This window comes from Halichoerus grypus, chromosome 7, assembly GCF_964656455.1.
Source record: "Halichoerus grypus chromosome 7, mHalGry1.hap1.1, whole genome shotgun sequence".
In the NCBI taxonomy this organism is placed as follows: domain Eukaryota; kingdom Metazoa; phylum Chordata; class Mammalia; order Carnivora; family Phocidae; genus Halichoerus; species Halichoerus grypus.
In genome coordinates, this window is record NC_135718.1 from 111,993,490 (window position 1) to 112,018,910 (window position 25,421).

Consider the following 25,421-nt stretch of genomic DNA (forward strand, 5'->3'; position numbering starts at 1 on the left):
TATGGAAAGCTGGAAAATGGAGAGAGGGTTTGGAACAAATGAAAAGATCTGCCAGTACACAGACCAAGTCCTCCTAGGAGTCGACGCTCTTTCCTCGGCACCCATGTGCTAGGCCACCGGGTGTCCAAAGTTGACTACAGTAGGCATTCCTGTTGGGGAACCGAAGCCCAGGAGGTCTCAAGGCCAAGGTAGCAGCAGCTTCTAAGTGCAGGAGTGGACAGAGGAAGACAGCAAGAGGGAGGAAGTCTACCTCCTGCAGACTTTTCTCCTTACCTCTAGAAGAAAAAATGTTCCAGAGAACACTACGCTTTGCAAGTGTAAGTGTTTATTTCCCCCTGGGTCAAATGGGAGTGATAATATGTCTCCTACAGACCTCCCAGGGCTGTGGATAATAAATAAAGGATGGAGAACATTCCTGGAAGCAGGGGCGCCCTGCAGATCGAAGGTGCTGGGGCCATGAAGGAGCCCCACCACCCACACAGGGCTGCTTTCTGACGGGTCCTCAGGGAAGACCGAGGGCTATACGTACCATATCCTTCTGGAGCTGAAGCCTCCTCTGGGTCCGCTTCTGGTTTTCTTTCACACTGCTGTCCAGGTTTGCAAACTTTGAGGTTCCTTCCTAAGAAACAGAAGCACACACAGAGGAGAGCGATGGAGAGTGGCAGCAGAAGGAAGAGAAGGGGCACGTAGCTTCTGGTCCGGAACCTCTGCACAACTGCCTGCATGTCGTGCAAAACCAAGAGGCCTCCAGCAGGCTCTGGGCTGAATTATGTCAATGTTCAGCTGGCTTGTCGCGAGAGGTCTATGTGCAATAAGGTCTGGTGGCCTCGGGTAATCCCGTTTTCCCCCCTGCTTTGTAAGAAGAACCCCTGATTTGGTGATCAAATCAATGGTCAATACCAGGCCTGAAGTCCCCAGAACCGAGGCAATATTTTGCATATCCTACATTTCACCGGGACTAATCACATGCCCCGGAAATGAAGATCTCTTCCTCAGTACATTTTGTGATTTCTTGCTCTTGGCCTGAAACACATGTGCCAGCATTCTGTGAAAGAAACGGGATTCTTTCTGTGGTTATTTCTTAGCTAAATGAAACTTTTGTACCGGAAGTTTTCTGAGGAAGCCCCGTATCATGGAGCAGCACTAACCTATGAAAGCCAGACCTTTGCCTCTTTTTTTCTCCCCCATTTTCCTCCCCCTAACCCATCCTCCTGAGTTGCTTTTCTCAGGTCTGGAACTCTTACAAGTCAATCCTTCCTCCTGGGGCCTGGGGCGGATGGCTACCCTTCCTCGGCTCCCCTGTCTGTTGTCACAACAAACTCTTCCACGATGGTGACTAAACTCCAGTCTGCTGACTGAACACAGTGCTTTGGGGTTTTGTGGTTTCAGGGTCTTTTGAGTTCTCATTTTCCAGGAACTGTATGAATGGGAGGCAAATTTCACAATTCGGTTGGGGACAAGCACTCCGGTAGCTTTTCCTCGGTCAGTCTTCCCGGGGTTTATGTTACCATGGCCTGTGACCTTCCCCGACCACACAGAGCAGCGGCGTCTTCTGCAGACTTGGCCCTCCCGATGTCAGCGAGGCACCAAGATCGCCTAGCATCACCAGCCCTCACCTGGGTCCAGAGCCCACAGTGACTCACGATCTACTTTAATTCTCCATCACAAATGATGATAAGGAGCAGTGTTGTTTAACCACCTCCTGCATACAGCTTTTCCTGGGCGTGAATGAAAGCTGCCTAAAATGTTCCATTTCCCAAGCCAGGGGGTGGTGAGTCCTCCCAAATTCTTGAGAATTTGCTTGGAGTGAGCATTCACTTCTGTCTGACTTGAAGGCAAGTGTCCATCCCTTCCCTGTGTGGGTCCCTCTGGTCCCCTTCCAGCTTCTCAATCACTGGAAGAGGTATCATGCGTGGAAGTTATGGAAGGCAGACCTCAAATTCTTAAGAAGGATTTCTGACAAGTTAAAAGGCTCCCGAGAGCCACAGAATAGCAGAGACAGAAAGGAAGAGCACTCGGGACAGCCTCCCTGCTGGCAGGAAGGGTGAAGACCTGAGGTGAGAGCTCGCAGGCTTGCGGATTTCATGACTTCATGATTTCAAGAGAGTTAGACTCCGCTCCTGGCTGGGTCACGGAAGAGATGGCTAGTGCCACTTCCTCCAGATGAGGGTCAACCGAAAACCTACTATTTGCCACATCCAGCAGTATCCATTTTCCCTTCTTGGCCCTAAATCTTTTGCTGTTTTCTCACACCACCGATCCCTTGAAACCCCTTGGAACTTTTCACAGGTTTGCTGATGGCATCACTCTGGTTCCTCCCTTCTGACTCCTTTGCTGGCCACACTCATGCTCCTAGTGTCTCTTCCTTCTGCCAAAATCACCTTCTTGTTTTTTGCTATAATCGGGTCTTTGGAAACGTCATCCTTAATGATTGCCTATGTTAGGATGAATTCCAAATTGCTCCCTCTCCCTCCATCAACCACCAGCTCCCCTCCTATATCTTTCCCCCTCTGTCCTCCTCCTCCTCCTCTCTCTCCTCCCTCTCTCTCTCTAGTGAAAATTTCTCACCTGAGTCCCATCTTTTCTCTACCTCCATGAGTTCAGCTGCCTCATCCATCCTGTTCCCGGGCCTTGGGTGTGTACAGGCACTGGATTCTTCTCAATCAGTGTTGGGTACTTTATTGCCCAGAAGTTAGTGGTAGCGATCTGAATGGGCCTTCAGAGTCCTAACAGTCCTGTTCCAACTGCGACTTGAGTATGTTTCAGAGCTTCACTACACATACAATTTTGCCAGAGCCAAATTCCTGGGCCTTTCTCACAGTTTTTATGTAATTCCACCAGGGAGAGTTCTCATCCAAGAGTCCCAAGAACCAGGACAATTTGGTGGCAGTCTGCTTTCCTGCTGCTTTAAAATTTATGGACTCTACAATTCAACTGCTCGGAGTGATCTAAGTTCATCATCACAGGTTTAAGATAATCTTTGAGAAAAATAAAAACATTTTTTTTCCCCAACAATTAAAATGAAAACCTTAGATTCTTTTTTTTTTTTTTTTTTTAGATTTTTGTTAATTATTATGTTGCATCAGCCAGAATATCATAGAGGTGGAACATTACATCTACCCGGAAGTGGAGGAGAAGACCAGTCTTTAAGACTAAGATTACCCAACTGTAAATCAGTGTGAGTCCAGGAATGGCATATTAGAAACAGAGGCCTGCAGTTTTTCTCAGTGGTTCTTTTGAGAACATAACTACCTTGATTCCTTTTTTTTTTTACAACCATGCTGAGAATTAACACTCGGACTTATATACTTCATATGAAGAATGATCAACAAAGGTGACTGGAAAGGGACCTACATATACATACGGCCTGCCCAAAACACATTACACCATCGTAATGATAATGCACAGACCACAGGAATTCATAGCCAAGTTTTTCATTTCTTTGGGATTGGAGCCATGTAGAAGAAATTTAACTTAGAGCACGAGGGCCAACTTCTACACTTAAGAAAGGTTTACGGGACCTTTAATGTCTAGATATGGCTTTGCTTCTAAGTTTTGGCCAGAACACCGCCACCAGGCAATGGGCTGCATGGCACTGAATTTATCTACGTTGGAAGGATGACTCAGAGCTATTGGGATTTCAATGTGTGGCTCCAGTTAGTCTAGCTTTGTATTCCTGACAGGAAGACCACTAAGCCATCTCCTTCCAGCCAGATGAGTTTCCATTTAAAGTCTGCAAATCCAGGGGGACATGAAGCAGGGAGTAACACAATCTCAGCAAGCACTGGATAGTGTGCAGCTAATCAGGTACGCCAAATCCGGAGCCGGACATCAGCACAAACTGCCTTGCTCCTACCACTGACTCCAAGAAGGGCCAAGAGTGGGTAGCTTCTCAAAGTCACATGAGTCCAAAGGCCCACCAATTCATGCAATCGTACAGAGTTCTGAACATTTGCTGCACCCCAGGCACTGTGTCAGGCATTAAGGATAGAACAGTGACAAAAAGAACCCAGTTCCTGCCTACAAGAGGCTTGCAGGCCAGCAGGGAGACAGGCTGGGTCCCCGGCAGAGCCCACGATGAGAAAGACATGCAGGAAGAGCAGGACTCAGGAGGACAACCATCAGGAAGACTGTAACAGATGCCCTTACAGGAATGACTAATCTAACAGGTGTCAGGTGGATGCCCTTTCGTAGGGACCCCACCTCCACTGGACTTTCACCCCTCCTCCAAGTGTGTGCTCTGAGCTTGTGTATGTAGCCCATACTTTACTCACTTTGATTTGTTATGCATACTTTGGCTTCGTGTGCACACAGCATGCCAAATACTAAAAACACATTTGCATAGGGCTTTCAAATATTTTACCTTAGTCAATCTTCAAATCAATTCTGTGAAGTCAGTGGACTAAATACTATTATCTCTACAGATAATACAGTCTCTTATACAGAAAAAGAGACTAAGAACAAGGATCATATTGTCTGATTGCCCAGTTCAGGGCTATGGTAGCGCATACCCTATGATTTTATAATTGTCTACTTCTCTACCTGCCCCCGTGAGACACAATCTCTTTCAGATCCGAGACTGCCTTCAGTGTGGTCACACCTCGGACACCCAGCACATCGTGAACGCTCAATCAACTGTTGTTCAATTACTGATTTACCTTCTCTGTGAAGTTTTCTCTGATCTATCCTGCCCCCTACTACCAAGTGGCCAGAAGAAACAGTCCTATGCCTCTGTGATGAAAGCACGGGCTTTAGAGTCTTACCAGGTAGGGTTCACATTCTAATGACCTACCAGGTGTGTGACTTACGACACAGGGCTTACCTCTCTGAGTCTTGGCTATCTGCAAAACTAGGATGATAAAATCTACTTTATAGAAAGGTTGTGATGATCGTATCTGGCCTATGTGCCCCTCTGATGACCATTCACAACCTGTTATTTGTACCTTTATTTGACTACTTATTCTCAGTTAGTGCCTCCATCCACCAGCCAGAGGGTGAATTCTTGAAAACAGGCTCTGGGTTAGTTGCCTTCATATTCCTAGAGGCCGCTCCAATGCTTCACGGATATTGGACATTCAACAAATGTCTGGGGAAATGAAATCAACCGAGCTATACTTCTACCTTCTACGGTTCCAAAGTCAGCACTCACTTGGCATTCACTAAATATTGCTGATGGGCCCGTGCAACTTGGTCCAAATACAGGATATGGAATTGCGGGCTTGGCCTCTGTCACTCTAGAAGATGTTCTGCTGAGAAGGAATATTCCAGGGCCTCTCACCCACCTCGCTGCCAGCACTTGGTGTCCGCAGAGCGGCTCGTTAAAGAGATACACTCGTGAGCACAAGTTTCACAATCTGGTTGTGTAACCGTGAAGCTTCGGAGCTGGACATTCAGTTTTCTCAGCCCTGAGCTTCTTTGATTTGCCCGCGAAAACAAAAATGCTGCCTTCTAGTCGCTGCAGGCTTTCTCCTGGGACTGCAGGAATGTGGGGAGCCCTCAAGCCACTCTGGCCTTGAAGGGATTCCAGAGCTATCCGCGACGTGGCCCGGTGCCCCCACCAAGAGCCTCACCTTCATCAGAAGTTCCCGGCTGGTCAAATGGTTGTTATGGTCGGAGAAAATATCCGAAAGTTCTTCAAACATCAGCATCCGGTCCCTGGGAGAGGGATGAAGAAAACATTCACAAATAAAGAGTCAGTGAGAGGCCCACACCTTCGGCCCTGCTGCCCTCCGTTACCTGTGACTACAGAGGGATTGGACTGATCTCAGGAGCAGAGAGGAAGCCAATGACTTTGTTCATGCAGCTTTTTTTTTTATATATATTTTATTTATTTATTTGACAGAGAGAAACACAGCGAGAGAGGGAACACAAGCAGAGAGAGGGGGAGAAGGAGAAGCAGGCTCCCCGCTGAGCAGGGAGCCCGATGCGGGGCTTGATCCCAGGACCCTGGGATCATGACCCGAGCGGAAGGCAGACGCTTAATGACTGAGCCACCCAGGCGTTCCTCTTTTTTTCTTTTTAAAGGTACACACAGTCACCTATGTGAAGATGGGGGTTTTCCTAACCACCTATGTTATAATCATAAATAAGGATTGCTAAATTGGGGCATCAAGTTGTTTAAATGGGACATGTTCTTTAAAAAAAAATCTGTCTTAGCAATACACACACACAGCCCCGTGGGGACCGAGAAATCATGCTGGCCGGTTCCCTCATTTAGAGATGAAGATGCCAGGGTCAGGGATTTGCTGACGTTTCCATCGCTAAGTTTTGAGCATGGCAGGTGTAGAAGCCAAATTTCCTGAGTCACAGGCCAGTGCTCTCAAATCGGAGTCAGAGTAGATGGAAGCTGAACGGGCTCTGGTCAGGGGCGGGGGTTCAAATCCCCACTCTGCCCCTCCCTCCCCAAGGGCTCTTGGGCCCATTGCTTAACCATCCTGAGCTTCCATTTTCTTACCTATACAAGGAACATACTAGGAGTCCCCTTGAGGGACCGCAGTGAAGGTCAGCAGGATCATATACATAAAGTGGCTACTCTGCCCTCTCCCTTCTGGAGGCCCTGTCCCTCTCCATGGGCCTCAGGCTTTTCTCTCCAGCCCTCTAGGGTTACTGAGTGGAGGACTCCAGAGGCAGAGAATTAACGGGGCTGTATCATTCCCCAGGCAGCACGTCATGATCACGGGAAAGCCATTATTAACTTATTTGTTTTATAATGAGGGTAATATCATTCTTGTAATAAAGGAAACCAGTAAAGCTATTTGCATTTTGGAAAAAATAATTAAGAACTTAATTATATGTGGGCCTAAATAAAGAGAAATAAATAGACGTCTTCTCTGTCCACTGAAAAGTGATTAGCATTAAGGGTTACAGGGAAAGTGATAACCAAATAAGGTATCCTAACTCTGTCCCTTGAATTTAGCAATGAAAACTATGGAAAGCTGATATGAAAGCGTCTTCTCATGACATTTCGGCAGCATCGCTGCTAAAACATGAACCGACCAACTAAGAAACAAACCAGACACCCATACTGTACAGAATGAGGCTCTGAGGTTTGTTTTGAGGTGAAATCATTTAAAAAGCCAGCTGGAAGAATGGGCCTCATATGGTAACCAAGAGATTAAGATACAACTCCACTATTTTTTTTTTACTTGTGTTTTAACCTCAAATTTGCTGTAGAAGAAATCTTTGGCTGGCTAAGTGACTTTCCACAGTATGCTATTAATCAACCACCAAAGAAAGATAGGATTACCTTTCACTGCAATCAGAGAAGGTTGCACTCAAGCACAGGAGCTATTTCAGCACCTGAGCCCCCTTTGTTTTTATTTTTGATACCATGACCGGGGAGCACTGATGAGGGGAAGGAGAGGGGCCCGTGCTATTGAGGATGAGGACTCTGTATGCATCTGATTTTCCCATTGTATTTTACCGAGGCCTATCATCTCATGATTTTATATGACCCATCTCTTTTGTAAGATTTATATGCAAAGGAAAACCAATCCACTAATCTTTCTTTCACATACAGAGTCACCTGGATTATTCAAACTAATGAAGAAAGAACCTAAGGAGTAAGTGGTGATCAAAAAAATTGCGCTGGCCTTTGGAAAGCCCATCTACCAGGTTTTCTCCTGGTAGATAACAGCATTGTAAACAGAGCATGAGCTTTGGAGTCTCCAAGTGCCTATGGCTTCTACGGCTCCGTGACACCAGACATTACGATCAGCCACTTCAATTTTTTTCTACTGACTCATCAAAGCCTTATGAAATAAATAATTTGACTTCCCCCAAGTAGCCTTTCTTCTGATTGAGAATAGGAGCCCACTGGTATGTGTGAGTACTCTGGCACTCATTTTTCAGCATAAACTTATGAAATTCTGGTGTACCGGTCTGGGTCTCTTGCAAGTTTGGATAGTGTCGGTCCCTTAGGGCTTAATCAGCTCTAAGTAAACTGATGAAGCCGAATGCCTAGACCTTCCACTCCTAAGGACTGAAGCCACCAATCCCACAAGGGCAGGCCTGCCTGAGGAGCCAGCTGGCTCCCCTCCTGGCTGAAACCGACTATACGGCATACAGTATAGGCTGTAAACAGTTTACACATTCTTCCCAGATACAGCCTGACTTTTTGATTAGCTCAAGCCCAGGTAGACCTGTTGAATGTAATTGGCCTATGTGTAGCCATGACACATTCCCCAGCTTCTAAATCTGTACTGATACGGAACCAGAGCTGCCTCCTCATTCACCTTTCCCTCCTCTGCAAAAAGTTCTCTGGTCTACAAGGGAAGCTCTGGAACTAGGGGAAGGAAGAGAGTAAAATAATAAGGACAATAAATTGTTAATTGTTCCACAGCTTCCACAAAGAAATATGAAAAACAATATAAAATGAAAACAGTATAAAAAAACAATACAAAATGAAAAACAATGTAAAATGTGGCCAGTTGATAACTTTAGTCAGGTGCCTAGGAAGGAACACTTGGTGGTTTTGAATATCACTCAGATGGCTTTTAACACGCTGAAACAGAAGTGAACTGAAGAGATTCTTGCCGAACAGCAAGAACTAATGTCCTATCTACGCACATGATCCCTCACATCTTGGCACAGCTTAGGGCTTTGGAATGTGGCTGAGAAATAACCAGAAGGAACAGCAAACTGCTATAACTTCATCACTCCACAAACTTATCCCCTCAGAATCTAGATCATAAGCACATCCTTAAAATCATCCCCAAAGCCAATAATCTTGGCTTCGGCACACTTTGTCTGTGGCGGCCCCTCTCAAAACTCATTAATGATTCCGTGTAAAGAGCACCCTGCCTGGGACACACAGAGGCTTTCAAACGTGTTTCTCTAGTTATATAATATGAGCTTTGAAGGCAAGGACCCGCACCCTTGATACAGCGACCAGTCGCCCCAGCCAAAGAAAAGCAGAGCAGGACACTTGGGAACTTACTTGGGGACGGCGGCCCAGGTCTTTTTTAACCTATAGATGGAATTGGACTGCAGTGCAGAAATGATGGCCCTCAAGGAGGAAAAATTCTTCAGGATCCTACATTCCTGTGCGCAGAGTGATTAAAACATAAAAGGCATTTAAATATCAATAATACAGTGAGTCGGTGGTTTCCTGTTTTAGAGGTATCAGAGCTGCTATGAATTCTTACCACTAAATAGGCAGCTGTATAAATACTGAACATCAAAAAGTGGCTCCTTTACTCCCACCCCAGTCACCGAAACACTTTATAGGTTTTGGCACCGTATGCTTGTTTTTCTCCCTTTAATATATTTTTTGCATTGTTGTTACAGTTTTATGGTTTCCAGCTTTCCCAGTAAAACACGAATGGAGGTGAGTCTGCAGTGCTGTGCTCGGGAGAGCAAGCTTGCTTCTGCAGAAAGCACACAGATGCCCTAAAGCCACACGTGAACCATCACTGTATCCTTCAGACAGCCTCTGTGAGTCAGGTGGTATCGAACGTCTCATGGCCAACCTTTGCCCAGAGAGGTGTATATAACTTGGCAATAAAAACTCACCACGAGTTGAACTTTGGCTTTTATGCTCTTTGCCAAGAGGGAATATTTTTATACACATTCGTTTGGTTTCAAATTGGCTTGGGCCACAATCATAAACATTCAGAAACACCTTGGTTCCTTCGGTGTTTCCAAAATAACTTGGGCTTTTAAAATAAAATTTGCTTTGGCAGCATTTGAGAAAACAAAATAGAAAGAGAACAGGAAATATTCTGGATGGCATTTTCTGGGTAAGGAGAAAGGCTCTCTGATCCTGAAATCGAAGCTACCGCACGGAGTCTGCAGCCTCAGCAGCCGGTGACCCTGGAGTCAACATCCTGCTGATGAATGGCAGGGACAGTGGAACAGTAAGGGAGAGAGCCCCAGTCTTAGCAACATGGGGAGAGTGGGCTATGCCTTATGTCAAAGGAGATGTTTCAATATATAGGCATTTGGGAGTGTAATATATCCACTGAGTACACTGTGTGAGCACGGGTTTGGCTTTGTGCGGAACATCTGAAGCAAGAGACCCCAGGGTGGTTGGGCATAAATGCACACTGCTTCCAAGGTCATTTCATGAAGACATGCTAATCCTGAATAGGAAGGAAAAACAGCCTTCTCTAACTTAGCTTGCCAAAATCTGGCTACTTAAAACTATGCCAAACAAACAAACAAACCTCCAAACATTTTTTTCTTAGAGTCAGTGCCAAAGTATTTCACAAAAGTCATGCCCACTCTTTTTAAATTTCTCTATGCCCTCCCCTTACTTGAAAAGAAAGAGCGAGCAAGCAAGCAAGAGAGAGAGAGCACTCTGAAATATGGTCAGTCTGGAAACCCAAGCCCACGAGAGCATGATTCAACAAAGGTTCAGAATCCAAAAGTTATGTTCCAAAAATCAAGAAACTTGCAATAAATAAAGGAACTCAGGCACAGATACTTCATGCAAATTGTAATAGACATATGGAACACATTATCCAGAAAGAGGCTTCAGTTAAGGGTTTAAAGGAGTACAAGAGACATTTGGCCCCATTTCCAGAAAGGGAGGTATCTTCCAGGAGATGCAAAAGTAAAACAAAAACATAGCAGCCAGGCCAGTCCAAGAAAATATGATCACATTAGGTCACAAATATTTTCTGTGTAAAATTTTTATCGTTTTTCAAATATCCTCTTGATAGAAATTAACTGTGATTAATGCAGGAAAAGTAAGATAAATCTTGGCAGGAAACCACCTATGAGTTTCATTATTTTATTAAATTACTCCACACAATTTCAAGGGACACGACATGCTCAATATTAGGAAACTACATCACCAAGAGCAAGGACCCCTGGCTTTTAAGCATGTGCTATGGGATTTAGAATAGACCTCAAATTGTTCAACTTGTATTTCTTATTATCACATAAATGCACAATTTATATTTAATTTGGACCAAAAGTCATGGTTTGAGCCACATTGTCAAACACACAGATGCTGTATTCTCGCTACAGATTTTCTAAGCAGTTGAATGGATTAAAGGATATAGCATTTATGGCAGAAAATATATATATATTTTTTCTTATCATTTTAAGAAGACAGAAATTCCATGCTCTGTTCCACTCTATCAGAACTTCTTTTGTAGCTCTTGAGAAATAAGCTCAATTCAGAATAGGAGAAATCTAAGTTGTAAGACAGTATTTTCCTACTTTTTTATATACTAAAACATCTGTGGTAACAGACCACCTAACAATTCAAAATAAGGCAAATTTCCTAGCACAATTATGGCCCTGCTCTTTAATTAAAGACAACAAAAGAGAATGTTGAAAAGAGGGAGAGAGGGAGAGAGAAAGAAGAGAGCGTGTGTGTGAAAATTTAAGCACTATGCCCTGAACATGAGGGCTTAATGAAACAAATATATATTAGCATAGAAAGCAAAATGGGTTTTGGTTGAGGGTTGACCCATATAACCCAGAACACTGACTAATAAGATATTTACATAATACTTATGTTTCAAAGTCATTAATTACATAGCTCTTGCTGATGTAATTTCTTCTGCCTACGAAAAAAAAAAACTTACCCAATCTTCAAATATCAAAAATTATATCTAGTATTCAAAGCTAAATCCAAATGTCATCCTATCTGTGAAGCCTTCCTTGATCCCCCCAGTCAGAAGTGAGTTCTCCCTCCTCCAAAGCTGTAACTTATCTCATAGGGTCCCACTCCTCTTTTGCTTCAGCTGAGATCATTCCAGTCTATCTTAGCTTTCTTGTTTGTCTACAGGCTCCTGTAAGACCACATTAATTGTGCTTATCCTAATGATGTCCCCTAAGTACATAAAACTGTAGCTCACGTGCATTTAAGAGCTCATGAAATACCTGGTGACCAAGTGACTGAATACTGTTCACCTTTTCTGAATCATGAAGATGCTGATTAGTGAAGGTCATACAGTATGTAAGCGGCTGACCCAAGAGACCAGACTGACACTCAACAGAATGTAACCAGGCCTAGAAATAAACTCTGTCCCTCCAACTTCAGATAGAAGGCCCTCCTGAAAAGCCCCAGATCAATGTGAAATCTGTGCATCTCAGTCCTTTGGAAAAGAGATTCAGGATTCTGAGAATGTACCAGCTCTTTATATCGGTAGAAGATATAATGCTTCCAGGTGCTGGAAGGGTGCTTAGGTAGGTAATCATTCTGCGTTGAAGAGTAGTCTGTCTAACACTTAGACTATCATCAAGTTCTATTTACTGAACATGGGCAGAACTGACTCAGTTTGTGAAAATAAGGGGAAAAGCAGATGGATGTCTTACCCTGGAGACACAGCAGTGTGCAGGCCCATGAGCAGAAAGAAGTGTGCAAGGGACCAATTTTCTTTAAAGAGCAAAAATAAGCTCCTAAGTTAAAAAAGCAATTTTTCTTCTTTGGAGAAACAACAATAACAGCAACAAAAACCCAATGGTCCCTCACATATGGTCATTTGATTGCCTTGCAAAACGCATAGACCCCTTTAAACAGAGAGATGGAGTAGTCTCCAACATCTACTAAATACAAAGAATATTTAAAAAAAAGACAATTACATGAGCAATGTTAATCCACTTCTCAATGACTTTGGCTCTCTGCTGAGTTTTGAGTTCTTTGCCCCCCAGGATGGTACTGACAACGCATTTAGTGAGCGTGTTAAACTGAGAGATGGTAGCACGGATCGTAGGAGCCAGATGCTTGTTCTCCTTCTTATCCCTTCGGGACCAAATGCAGCCCAGGCAGTGGTGAGGCACTACTTTCTTGAACAGTTGCTGGAACGAAAGAGAAACGGGCTTTCAGGACACAGACACTGCATATGGCAAAGCACATCATCTGGGTCATCTGTGAACTGGTATTTTGTAAATGGACAAACAACCCTTTTCTACTTGACTTGACTCATCGTGTCTATTTCAATGGACAAAAGTAAATAATTAATATGTTAACTGGTCAGAAAAGCCCACATGTTCCTTCTAAATCTGCTCGACTGCACAAACGGAACACAACGACCAAAAGAAAATTTTAAATGACCAACCACATTTTGATTTTTCTATCTCGAAAGACGGGTACAAATCTATACTAGTGGTCGAGAGGGTTTTGGCCTCAGAATCATATCGAGGATATGTTCTGGGCACTCACGATCATGAATTGGGTACAATGCATATGGACGCCCAGTGACCACCCGACAGGTGATCCAAAGAAGGACAGGGCATATGGCATTATCATCAATGTGTTCTACAGGATTTCTAAAATGAAGAATGTAAGTATATAAAAGGCAATACCACTCAATGTCACAGAGTAAAAGGAAGAAAGGAAGTTACAGCCTGGTTTCCAGGTCTTTGCCTGAAAGTCATCACCAATGAGATTTCCTATCTTTCTTTGATGCTGTCAATTGTGGAACAAAATCAAAGCAAATTTGCTGACCAAATCTGATTCTCATCTGTATGACAATTCAATACAAGGGTTTGTATGAAAGTGAGAACATCAGGATTTACTTTACATAGACTCTGATTTGCTTCTGATAATTTATTTGCATGCTCCCTAGATGGAAACTCTGTCACTTTCTATGCTGCTTTCTTCAAAGTGGTAAGTGCAGAAGAGCTAAAACCATCATGATAATTTATAATAGCCCTCTTTCCTTTAACTGGTATTTACCAGCTAACGTTGTGCTAAGACACGTGACCAATGTCGTCAACTATGCATGGCTAACAAACATATTCAAAAGTACAGGAAACACACATAGACATGAACTGCCAGACAGAGTCACATGTGGATTCAGTGAACTTATTTTATCCTAATTTATACTTTGACCACTTTACAACCCTCCAAATAAACAATTCAGATCTTGAAATATTTATGAGTCTGGAGGGAGAGAAATACCCATGGAACAGGGTGGATTTTGTTTCATGAGAATTAGAATTCTTATTTCCTTCTGCGTATCGAGTGCCAAGTAAAAAGCACCTTCACCCAGAATTGCAAGAAGAGCTTAGGCCTGAATTATTCAGATGATTGATTCAAGTCACATCTTCATTCTGCATTTATAGGCACGGCCTCTCTCAAGGATCACAAAAGACTTAAATCACATTCCCCCACTGGCCTCCCCAGGCCACCAGTACTGTCAGTCCCCACATTTAAGTGGAAGCCCATCTGGGGCACACTGAGAAGACCTACTGCGTCCATATAGGTCAGCTGCTCTGCCACGAGATCCTCTGGGAAGCACGTGAATTCTGCAGGCCCTCCACCTTCCAGTTCCTCTTCCTCTTCCAGGCTGAAGAAGATGGTGCTGGGAAACCCATCTGTTCATAGATGGAAAAAAAAAATTAGCATTTTGGTGCCACTGTTTATGACCTTGTTAGTAGAGTCAAACTGCACTTCCTTCATTTAGAAAGAAGAGGGCTAATCCTTCAGAAAACCCACAGGGAGAAATGCTAAGCACAATGAATCTGAGTGAAATGGAGGTCTGCTTAATCTCTGTAGGTTCTTTATTAAGTTCAGAGGCCTCATGTTATCCCTTTGATAAGCCAGATTCTTAGGCCAGGGACATAGCCCGATGAGGCAAAGTCTAGAGAAGCAAAGTTGGGCTACATTCTGGGGGTTTCCCTCATCTTGGGCTCTCTCATACTCTCTGCTCAGCTTAAGGACTCATCAAGCCACTTCCTAAGCCCCAACTATGCAATTCGTAATTACTGGCCAATTATAACCAGAAGCCTGGGAAGACTGGGCATAAAAGCAGGCCAGGCTTTGGGGAGTAGAATGGGCCATGTTGGTGTCAGAAATGCTGATGAAGTCCTCAGAATTCTAAGACAGTCCTTAGAATTCTCAAGATGTTTGGAGTAGCTTTCAGTTTCCCACCTAAAGTTAAGTATGTGTGAAGCAGAACAGCCTGAAACTAAATTCACCTGAGCCTTATTATAGATAAGATCCACAATTAGCCAATTACACAGGACACAGACTGAAGAAGTGAGAAAAAAAATCACGATAATAACTACTTGGATTCCAAATCAAAAGCTGAAGGACTCAGCCCATGGACTAGGAACTCCAGACTCCATTCTGAAAGACTGTGGAACTGGATGAAGTTGAACTTGAACCCCAGCCTCCCTTCCCTAGAACCTTTCCCAATTCCTGGGTTGTTTTCCAACCTTATCCCCCACCTCATCCCCTCCACACTCCTTGCTCTCCTGTCAAATCTGTTCTCAAAAAAACAAAAACAAAAAACCTCGCTGCATGACTTATTTCACTTAGCATAATCTCCTCCAGTCCCATCCATGTTGATGTAAACATTGGGTATTTATCCTTTCTGATGGCTGAGTAATATTCCATTGTACATATGGACCACATCTTTATCCATTCGTCTCTTGAAGGGCATCTCAGCTCTTTCCACAGTTTGGCTATTGCGGACATTGCTGCTATGAACATTGGGGTGCTTATGGCCCTTCTTTTCACTACATCTGCGTCTTTGGGGTAAATACCCAGGAGTGCAATTGCTGGGTCATAGGGTAGCTCCATTTTTAATTTTTTGAGGAACCTCCACACTGTTTTCCAAAGTGGCTGTACCAACTTGCATTCCCACCAACAGTGTAAGAGGGTTCCCCTTTCTCCACAACCTCTCCAACATTTGTTGTTTCTTGCCTTGTCAATTTTTGCTATTCTAACTGGTGCAAGGTGGTATCTCAATGTGGTTTTGATTTGAATTTCCCTGATGGCTAATGATGATGAACATTTTTTCATGTGTCTGTCAGCCATTTGTATGTTTTGAGAAGTGTCTGTTCATGTCTTCTGCCCATTTTTTGACTTTATTATTTTTTGGGTGTTGAGTTTGAGAAGTTCTTTATAGATCTTGGAAATCAGCGCTTTGTTTGTAGTGTCATTTGCAAATATCTTCTCCCACTCTGTGGGTTGCCTCTTTGTTTTATTAACTGTTTCCTTTGCTGTGCAGAAGGTTTTTATCTTGATGAAGTCCCAAAAGTTCATTTTTGCTTTTGTTTCACTAGCCTTTGGAGATGTATCTTGAAAGAAGCTGCTGTGGCTGATATCAAAGAGGTTACTGCCTATGTTCTCCTCTAGGATTTTGATGGATTCCTGTCTCACATTGAGGTCTTTCATCCATTTTGAGTTTATCTTTGTGTGTGGTGTTAGAGAATGGTCAAGTTTCATTCTTCTGTATATAGCTATCCAATTCTCCCAGCACCATTTATTGAAGAGACTGTCTTTTTTCCATCGCATATTTTTTCCTGCTTTGTCGAAGATTATTTGACCATAGAGTTGAGGGTCCATAGCTGGGCTCTCAATTATCATATGGTTTCACTTATTTGTGGAACATAAGGAATAGCATGGAGGACATTAGAAGAAGGAAAGGAAAAAATGAAGGGGGGGAAATCGGAGGGGGAGATGAACCATGAGAGACTATGGACTCTGAGAAACAAACTGAGGGTTTTAGAGGGGAGGGGGGTAGGGGGATGGGTTAGCCTGGTGATGGGTATTAAGGAGGGCACGTACTGCATGGAGCACTGGGTGTTATACGAAAACAATGAATCATGGAACACTACATCAAAAACTAATGATGTACTGTATGGTGACTAACATAACATAATAAAATTAAATTAAAAAAAAAATCTAGCTGCATTCAGTTATACCTTATCTTGGCAGAAATGTAAATCGGTATGTTACTACTCCCCCAGGATGTTTACATTTTAAGCTTTTTCTCTTTTTCTTTGTAGAAGAAGACTTTTACGCATCTTGGGTCAAGTTGGGGGTGGCCTTCTCTTTTTCTTGGTTTCCCAGGGGAAAGGGGTGCTGAGAGTAGACATTACATCACTCCTCCTATCAGAGCGCCACGTGGGGACTTGCCAAGTCCAGGGTCAGGCATGGGATTTAAGGGTGCCACTCCCCAACAATCCCCTCCCTACCACAGGCGAGCTGAAGGTGCTGATGCTAATGGGCTTGGGTTACGACTGGAGGAGGTAGGAGGAAATCATTGCCTGCCTCTGGAGTCTGAAACACAAACAGGCACGAGCTCAGGAGAGCTAAAACCCTATGACTTCACCACTCTGCCTCCACGCAACTCTGGCAGTACTCTTCAATTCAGTGGAGGAAGAAGAAATTTGAAATCCCAAACAAAGCTCCAGAATGGGCCTCCCATCCCTCTTGCTAGCTACTATGTCAATCTATCCCAGTGGCTCTGGAATGCAGAGGCTGACCCATTTCAGCCAAAGAGGATGTGTGGTAAGGTCAGATCCTCTCACTCAGCCAACAAACACTCACAGTGACCCATACGTGCCTGGGATGTTGCTGTGGGTAAAGATTACGTGGTCCTGTCTCTCCAGGGCCTAGGCCATGCCTTCACTGTTTCTGCTTTTGGCTCCCTTCCAGAGGTAAGGGAAGTAAAAACTCGAAGCAAAATTTTACTACTGGAAAACAATGTAGGTGAACTTTTGCTTTTGCCAGCATGAAATTGGGCAAAATACGCCCATGAGAACCAAGCTCCTAAAAGTCCTTTTTCAATAACGACCCCTGGACTTCATAAACAGAGAGTTTAGAGCTTTCTTGATTAAAATTTTCCAAACTCAGGAAAAATTCATTTTCGAGCATTGCCTAAAAGCCTTTCCAAAGTCAGGCAATCTCCCTCTCCCCTGTTTAGCCTGCCAAATGAGCTCTGCCTTCCAGTCGCTGGGTCGGAAACAATGAACGACTGGTCCCACCGGTTCCCCAATTAGGCCCGGAGCCAGGGGCAGCCCCAGTGGGGAGAGCTGGGCTCTCACACAGCATTTTCCACTCCGGCTCAGAGACAGGCGGGGAGGCCCTGAAGGGAGTGGAGGTCCGGCAGCTGGAGGAGTGCCCTTGGTATTCCAACATTCCCAGCAGATGAAGTCATCTGAGATACAGAGTACTTGGCAGTCGGATTCTCAGGATGCGATTGCATGTTCCCCCTGCTCTGACTCCCCAAACGTAAAACAATTCCACAGGTACTGTTTGGAATGTAAGGTTATTTTCTTTGGCACTGATGCAGCTTCCCTTATCGGTCGTGAGGAACCGCTTCCTTTCCCTCACTGAGGAAATCGGGCGTCACTTCAGGGAAATGCCTGTCAAAAGCTCCAAGTGGGTCAGCCGCCATGGCAACCATCAGCCAGCAGGCCAGCGAGGGAATAAATCGTCAGGCTGAAAGCCTGTCCTAACCTCGCTCTGACGTTCTTCAAAGATAATTTCAAGCAGCCCACGACCTGCAGTGGTGGCCCTTCCTTTGTCCTTGAAAACAGGCAGTCAGTTCCTCCAATAGGAAAAAACAGCCACAGAAACTTCCTCTGACAAGACGAGGCCACTGGCAAGCTCAGTGACAGTGATGTCTTCCAGCTTGACAGAGAAATACCTTTTCAGGGCTTTTTGAACTTTTCTGAGGGCAGGAGCACAACTGGATTTAATTCTTTGCCTGCTGAATGGGGGTGGTTGTGAGGGGTTTCCATTCATTAGATAGAGGAGCCAGGAGACAGATAATAAAAGGCAAAATCAAGTTCAGCGTGGGACATGTTGACAAGAGAAGGTAAAAGATCCTCTTTACGGTATTAGAAGAAACTCAAGGAAATCACTTCACTTCTCAAAGTCAGTTTCCTCTTCTATAAAGTGAGAGCATCAGACTAGGTGGTCTTAAAAATCTCCTTCTTGGCTCTAGAAGGCTGAGGCTCTGTAATTAGCACTTTGATAAACTTTAGAATTTTTATCCACCACCAATCCTCCAGCAGCTTGTCTCTCTGAGACAAACCAAGGTCATTCATCAAGTAAGGGAGAACAGTTTGGGGCGGCTGGGTGGCTTAGTCGGTTAAACCTCCGACTCTTGGTTTTGGCTCAGGTCGTGATCTCAGGGTCGTGAAATCGAGCCCCACGTCGGACTGTGCGCTCAGTGAGGAGTCTGCTTGAGATTCTCTCTCCCTCTCCCCTTCCCTCCTGCACTCTCTCTCTCTCCTCTCAAACAACTAAATAAATCTTAAAAAAAAAAAAAAAAAGTATAGGGAGAACCTATCTTCAACATGGAGCCTGCAGAATCAGAATCTAGCTTGTTCTCTGGAACCAAGCAAGTACTCACTGTCAGTTTCCACTTCTTGCTTGTGAAACTGCTCAAGAAGATTTTGTGCCCTTCTCTCTGGATCAGAGCCTGGCATCATCCGTTTGAGATAATCCAGCAGTTTCTGTAAGCAAGGGAAGTGAGGGGGCTCCCGGAAGTCCTCTGCACACTGGTCAAGCCAGGCCCTCAGGATGGAGGCGATGGCACTGAGAAATAGAAAGGGAGAGTCACTGCACCCAACTGGCTGTGGGGGCTCAAAACAGGGCCTGGACACTGTGGCCTCACCCAGAACACTCCACAGGACTTGGGGTCAACAGAGAATTCATCCCGAAGTTCCTGGCAGTGTCAGTGAAGTTAAAGCGCTAGAAAACAAGCTGGTTACATCTTCATTATTTTAAGTGGTGGCTGTATAGCACGGGAGAGACTGATAAGTTCCAAAAAGACAAAGGACCATCAACTTATCAACTTTGGAAAAACCCGCACAGGAGGAAAAAAAAAAAAGACACGTGGAAGAAGATTTAGTGAGTCCTGAAGCAACTTCAAAGCAATCTGTGACAGTGAGATTATGGGTTTCCAATTCTGGCTTCACTCAAGTCAGAGACCACAAAATCAACTGGACCGACATTTTAGAAAATCACTGACTGACGGTGGACCCGAAATCAGTCTACTGACAGGAAGTGCCTATGTTGGGAAAAGATAAAAGCACTGATTTAATTTTACAAAGATTCCCAGGGGTTCAGCCTAAGTGCCAAAAAAACGTCCTCCCCCAATTATCCTTCTGCTTCTCAAATTATAAGAGGAGAATCTGTGGGAGAAACAGCACCTCTTAGAGAAGTAGGTCTTTGTAAAGTAAAGGAGAAAATGTGGAGATGCAAAGCCCCGGTGAAGGGGATTCCCTCCGATGGCTCAGCAGGGTCTGTGTCGGGTGAGACAGGGGCCGGGGCACGAGGAGCCAGGGACACACACCCCCCCCCACCACGCTACTAATAACACAACTGTGCTGTCTTTAGGTGAGGGGCAGCCCCTCATCCAGGGGAACAGACAAACAGCTGACTGGCAAAAAGGATAAAAAGTCTTGAGTGCTGCGATTCTACGCTTCATCTTCAAAGAGGACGTGCCAGGCTGTGTCTGCCAGGAAGGACAGTACTTTGCCTCTTTACTGACCAGCCGCCCCCATGGCTAACGCAAATGCACTGATGATGGCTGCAGGTGATGGGGGCTATAAATTAATCCACATGTTATTGATGGGACACTTCGTTTTAGCTGAAGACCCCAGTGACCAAAATTTTTCAGCTGATAAAAAAATATGTTAGCACCTTTAGAAATGATCATTTAAGTATACTTCAAACAAATTGTTTACTTAGTTAACAAACTATAAAGAGACCACAAGGTAATATTATCCATCGATGTGGACCTGCAGGCTGGGCTTTCGCAGGCATGTCTAAATTCTACATGTCCCAATTTCCTACCACAGAGCAGGACTACAATCCAGGCATACGTACAGCTAAAGCCAATTCAAGGCTTAACTTCTGGAAGTAGAGTGCAAACAGAAGAAAAATAAATTTACTAACTGTTTTCACTGCTATGGATATCGTTGCTTTACCAATGAGGACATGAAGGTGTCTGGAACTATAATATTTACATGCGTACGTCGGAAGTATTCGGTGACATAAAGCCATCAAATGCTGGAATTTAAAGCCACAGAAATGATTAAAATATGCTCTAAATCTTTAGTACAGATTAAATAAAAAGTCAAACAAAAGTTTCCCTTCCTTCTAAAAAGTTCGAAGAAATTAATACGAGCTCTGGGATTAAATGAAAACCTAAGTGAAATGAACAGGCTTCTAGTCAGTGGACCTACGATCCTTGGTTTGCCGTTTATTCATCTGTTCCATATCCATGCTTGTGTCCCCCCCCGCCATTCATATGGTGAAACCCTCACCACCACCCCCAAAACTGATGGACTTCTACTTTCTGACAGCCCACACAAAGCATTCGTTATTTCTCCTTTCTTCACAAAAAACAAATATCATGAATTAAAGAAGAAAATGAAGTGGCATTCTGATATGTCATTTTTCTAAGGAATGGGACTTTTTTCCTATGAATTCTTTCTCATCTTGGCTGACAAGCACAGAGCCCAGAACCGGGGTAGGCACACAGGTGGGTTCATAGCCCGGAAGGCAGGAAAACCTGACATTTGCCTCCGTCACATTGATTCTTACGTACACTTTTGTCCTTCTCAAAAGAAGGGCGAATTGATTTCATGAGTAGAACTACTCATTTAATATTTAATACTTCAGTGAGAGGATACACTGCCAATGATACTGATGGAAGAACAGTCATGGAGGGATGATAATGCACATCAATCAATAAAAGTAAAAAGAGCCTCCACCTAACAACAAGACCAGCAATGCAATGACCCTAGTGACTCCTCGGTTTCATGACTTGAAAGAAAACCCAGGCAGAAATTCAGAATCACAGGTAAAAGACAGATAGGAAAAGATATTAATATATCATTGCCTTCTTGGCCTCCCATAATTGTTAGTTTTAAAAATTACAAAGCTGATTCTTTATTGCAAAGAAGTAAATATTATAAATGTATACAAACTAAAACAGCAAAATACCTATGTCCTCTTCATTCTAATCCCACTTCCATGACTACCTATCAGCAGTTTGGAGTATATCCTTCTAGACTTTTCAAGAGATATGTATATATATTTAAATAAATATGCTATGTATATATAAGCCAACATGGATTTTTTTTTGCCCCACCGAATATATGAAAACGACACCTCTCCATTCAAAATCTACCTTATTGTTTCCCAGAGTTACATATACTATTCCACTGCATGGACACACCATCATTAATGTAAGCATTCTTCTACTAGTGTGCAAATATTCAAGTTATTTTCATGTTCTCACAATCACAAACAATTACAAAATATGTATCCTTGTTTACATCTCTGAGTACTTACGCATTTCTATGGGACACATTATTTAGAGCTTATTCTCATGGAAGTTGCAGCCTGGAAGGGCTAGGGAAGTTCTGAAGAGGGACTTGAGTCCAGATTGGACTTGCCTTTAGGTGCACATTTCGTCCTCCTCAGTCTGATGTTTTTAACTAGCTCTGATAATCTATTCCTTCTACCCTTTGTGACAGTGCCCTTCCCACAGCTTAGCCTAAGAGGACTTTGAAAGTTCACTATAGACCCAGACACTGACTTGGCTAGAAAAAGCAATTTCACAGAAAAGAGGAATGAAGGGGGGGAGGAAGAAGGAAGAGAGGAAGGGAAGGAAACACACAAACAGCACAACACGAGGCAGACCCCTGCCCTCCTATCAGCAGGGTGGCTATCAGCATGCCAGGAAAGGAGGTTTTCTGGAAAGACCTGGACACGTGCCCAATGCTCACAGTAGCTTTATGTTTACCAGTCCTGGGAAGAAACTTCCTGTTCTTGATAGGCTATAAAGCAGATAAAATGTGAAACATTTAATATTTCAAAAAGGAAAGGAACATCACAAAATCATGGCAGCCAATGGGATTGCTGGCCAACACCTTTCCATCTCACCCTTCATGGCTCCACCCCGAAGATCGAACTTATGTCCCAACCAGAACTGGTTGTTTGGGAGAATGTAAAGAACCTCCATACTGAAGGGAAATCTGGTTTAAAATCACAAACTTACAGGAAAGGTGTGACTATTAAGCTAGAGAAGCTACTTGGCTCTGCACCAGAACAAGGAAGGAGGATGAAGGAGGAAAACCAGCTGGGATGGGTCCTAGTTGTGCCACCTGTGAACAAAGGGAGTTGGCCAGGTCCCTCAACTCCACTGACCCCGACCTGGAGGAGACATGCAGTAATACCTGCCTGCAGCTCCCTGACACCGTTCAGTGCTTTCACCCCACAGGATGGCAATACGGGCATTTCCAGGTACCTACAGAGAAACCTAACTGTTGGCAGTCTTAAAACTACTTGCCATAAATCACAAAAGGAAGGGACTTAAAAAGGTAAAAGGGCTCAGTGAAAATCAATCAGCACTCATGGACATCACTCAGAGAATCCTCTATCACAGAAAGGATGACGTGGAATCCACACCGTGGTACACCACGTGGGGCCCGAGGCCTGCTGCAGGAAGTCATTGGAAACAGACTACGCGCATGTGCGAACGTGCACGCATGCGCGAACGCGCACCCCCCGCGTAAGGCAACCTCGTCGGGACAGATCAACTCAGGGACCCCAAACTCTAATACAAACCACAAGACGTGCTTCTTGAATGACTTGTGAAGAGACCGAGCGGAAAGATCGCGATTGTGACATAATCTAAACCCAGTACGTGAGCTCCTTGTCCGAAGTCATCTTTGATGCGTTACAGAGCAACACCCCCTCGGTCCCAAGTAAGCATGCTGGGTGGGGGGCCAGGGGCAGGAGCCCAAACTGATAGCCGAGGGGGCGACCAGGATTGCTTTTTCTACCTCAGGCAGTCCTGGCCACCCTCTCCAACCTACTGCAATGGTCTGTAAGGGACAGGAAGACATGCTCAGACATCCATGCATGGAACTGAAGGACACAGCGTCTAAGGCTTTTACTTCTAAGGAAGCAGAGCCGTGGGGAGATTTAATTCACTAATTACACTAACAGTATTTGAGTGCACTTTGTTTTCCATATTCATAAAAACCACATACGTGAACATCACAACAGGGAATCCCACAGAAGGATTTAGGAAACAATGTTCAGCTGAGATCTCAGGTATAAGGAAGAGTTACTGGGGTGAAAACCATGGCAACAGCGTGAGCAAAGATCCTGAGGTGAGAGAGGGCAAAACAGTTTCAGGGGATGTACAGAAGACCTGTTTAAAGAATAGGAAGAGAGGGGAGGAATGCAGCACAGTGAGATTTGCTATACTCATTTCTCAGCCAAACAGAAATCACACTTAATAATACCTGGCTGGAAAATACGAGACAGATGCCTTCGCTGAGAGGGACAAGGAACCAGTACATACTGAGAGCCGCCGGGGGGACCTTCAGTGCAGAGTAACTGGGCTGCCTGAGGTGAGCGTCTAGGCTGCCAGGATGCTCAAACCACAGATTTTTAAATACATGCAGGGATTTGAATGCACAGGTACTAAATCATATTAAAATCCCATTGGTAGTAAAATATTCTACAATTGGTCAAAGGCTTAATAAGAAATTTTCAAAATATGAAGTCATTTCTCCCATGATGTGTAACCTCCAAGCCAAGAAATAGGATTATCAGGACAAAAATAATAACTCTGTCCATTTAGAGTTCTTTTCTCTCCCCAGAAATCTGAGATAATAATTTATTGTTACTTAATAAGACGCGGAACCATTTTTTCAAAAGCAGCAAAATGTTTTTTTCTACATTCGGATATTCTCCAAAAACTGGATCTTTTCCTACTATAGATAAAAGATAAGAAAATCCATGTGGAGGGTGGGCCTCTGAATCAACGTGGCAGGTGACACCGCCAAGCCCTGAGGGTGGGAGCCAATGCACCTTGCTCTTCAGGGAAAGAAAGGAAGGTGACCTTGACACTGACTCTAAGCTAGACAGCCCCCCACACCCGCCTGGTTCTCCTAGTCACAGAGGGGGTTTTCCTTTTCAGAGAAGGCTGCCAGATAGAGGCTGCCTCGGAGACCCCCGGCAAGATGGTTTCCCTGACAAGAAAGAACAAAGGAAGGTACAGAGAATTTGTTTCCCTTTTTTTCTGAAAAAGCCTGGGAAAGATGGAAACATGACTACCTGGACTTGTCAAGGTCATCTTGCAAGGCTTTCTCGTACATTTTCCATTGTGCATTTTTGGTGCAGAGGCTGAGCAGGGATTAGAAGGCTGGGAGGGAAAGTGAAAGAGGAATGCTGAGAGGCTCAGGGAAATCAATGCAAACAGGGCCAGATTCAGAGCTAAGCAGCAGGCAAGTACAGGGCACGGAAGCCAGTGAGGGGCCAGGAGGCAGTGCAAGAGAAAAAGCTCCAAGGTGAGGAGGAGGAGGAGGAAGACTGTGATAGGAAGGACACACAGAAATACCGAGTAAATATGGGTGGGGAAGGGCCCAGAGGAGGAGGAGATGAGCCCGAAACCAATTATCCAAAGTCAGGAGTGTTTACACACCTGTCCTTTATTCCCAAACTAGATGTGCAGGCCCTGGCATCTGAAGGCAAATTTACAGAAACTGAAGAGAATTATTGTGTACAGACCTAACCCCATATCACCAAACCTTACTCAGTGTGTCAGTGTCAAAAAAAAAAAAAAAAAGGGAAAAAAACTAAGAGGGCTCTGAAATGCCTGCTTTTTCATAAGCAGCTCAGCCAATGTGGCTAAACAGTCTCTGGAGGGCCTAACGGGGGCCCTGGTTCTGTGGCTCATTAGCTGTGA

At 44.2% G+C, this 25,421-nt stretch overlaps 1 protein-coding gene across 7 annotated transcripts in view; it reads right to left on the reverse strand.

Moving 5' to 3' along the window:
• RGL1 (ral guanine nucleotide dissociation stimulator like 1) overlaps positions 1-25,421 on the reverse strand; it is a 242,914-nt gene that overhangs the window by 27,322 nt on the left and 190,171 nt on the right. For all 7 annotated transcript variants that reach the window (XM_078078068.1, XM_078078067.1, XM_036076690.2 and 4 more), the window contains 6 exons: positions 19,056-19,240; positions 14,153-14,277; positions 12,541-12,756; positions 8,939-9,042; positions 5,571-5,655; positions 530-619 (listed from right to left, as the gene is read on the reverse strand). In XM_078078068.1, the coding sequence (XP_077934194.1) occupies positions 530-619; positions 5,571-5,655; positions 8,939-9,042; positions 12,541-12,756; positions 14,153-14,277; positions 19,056-19,240 (805 nt within the window). The remainder of the gene's footprint in view (positions 1-529; positions 620-5,570; positions 5,656-8,938; positions 9,043-12,540; positions 12,757-14,152; positions 14,278-19,055; positions 19,241-25,421) is intronic.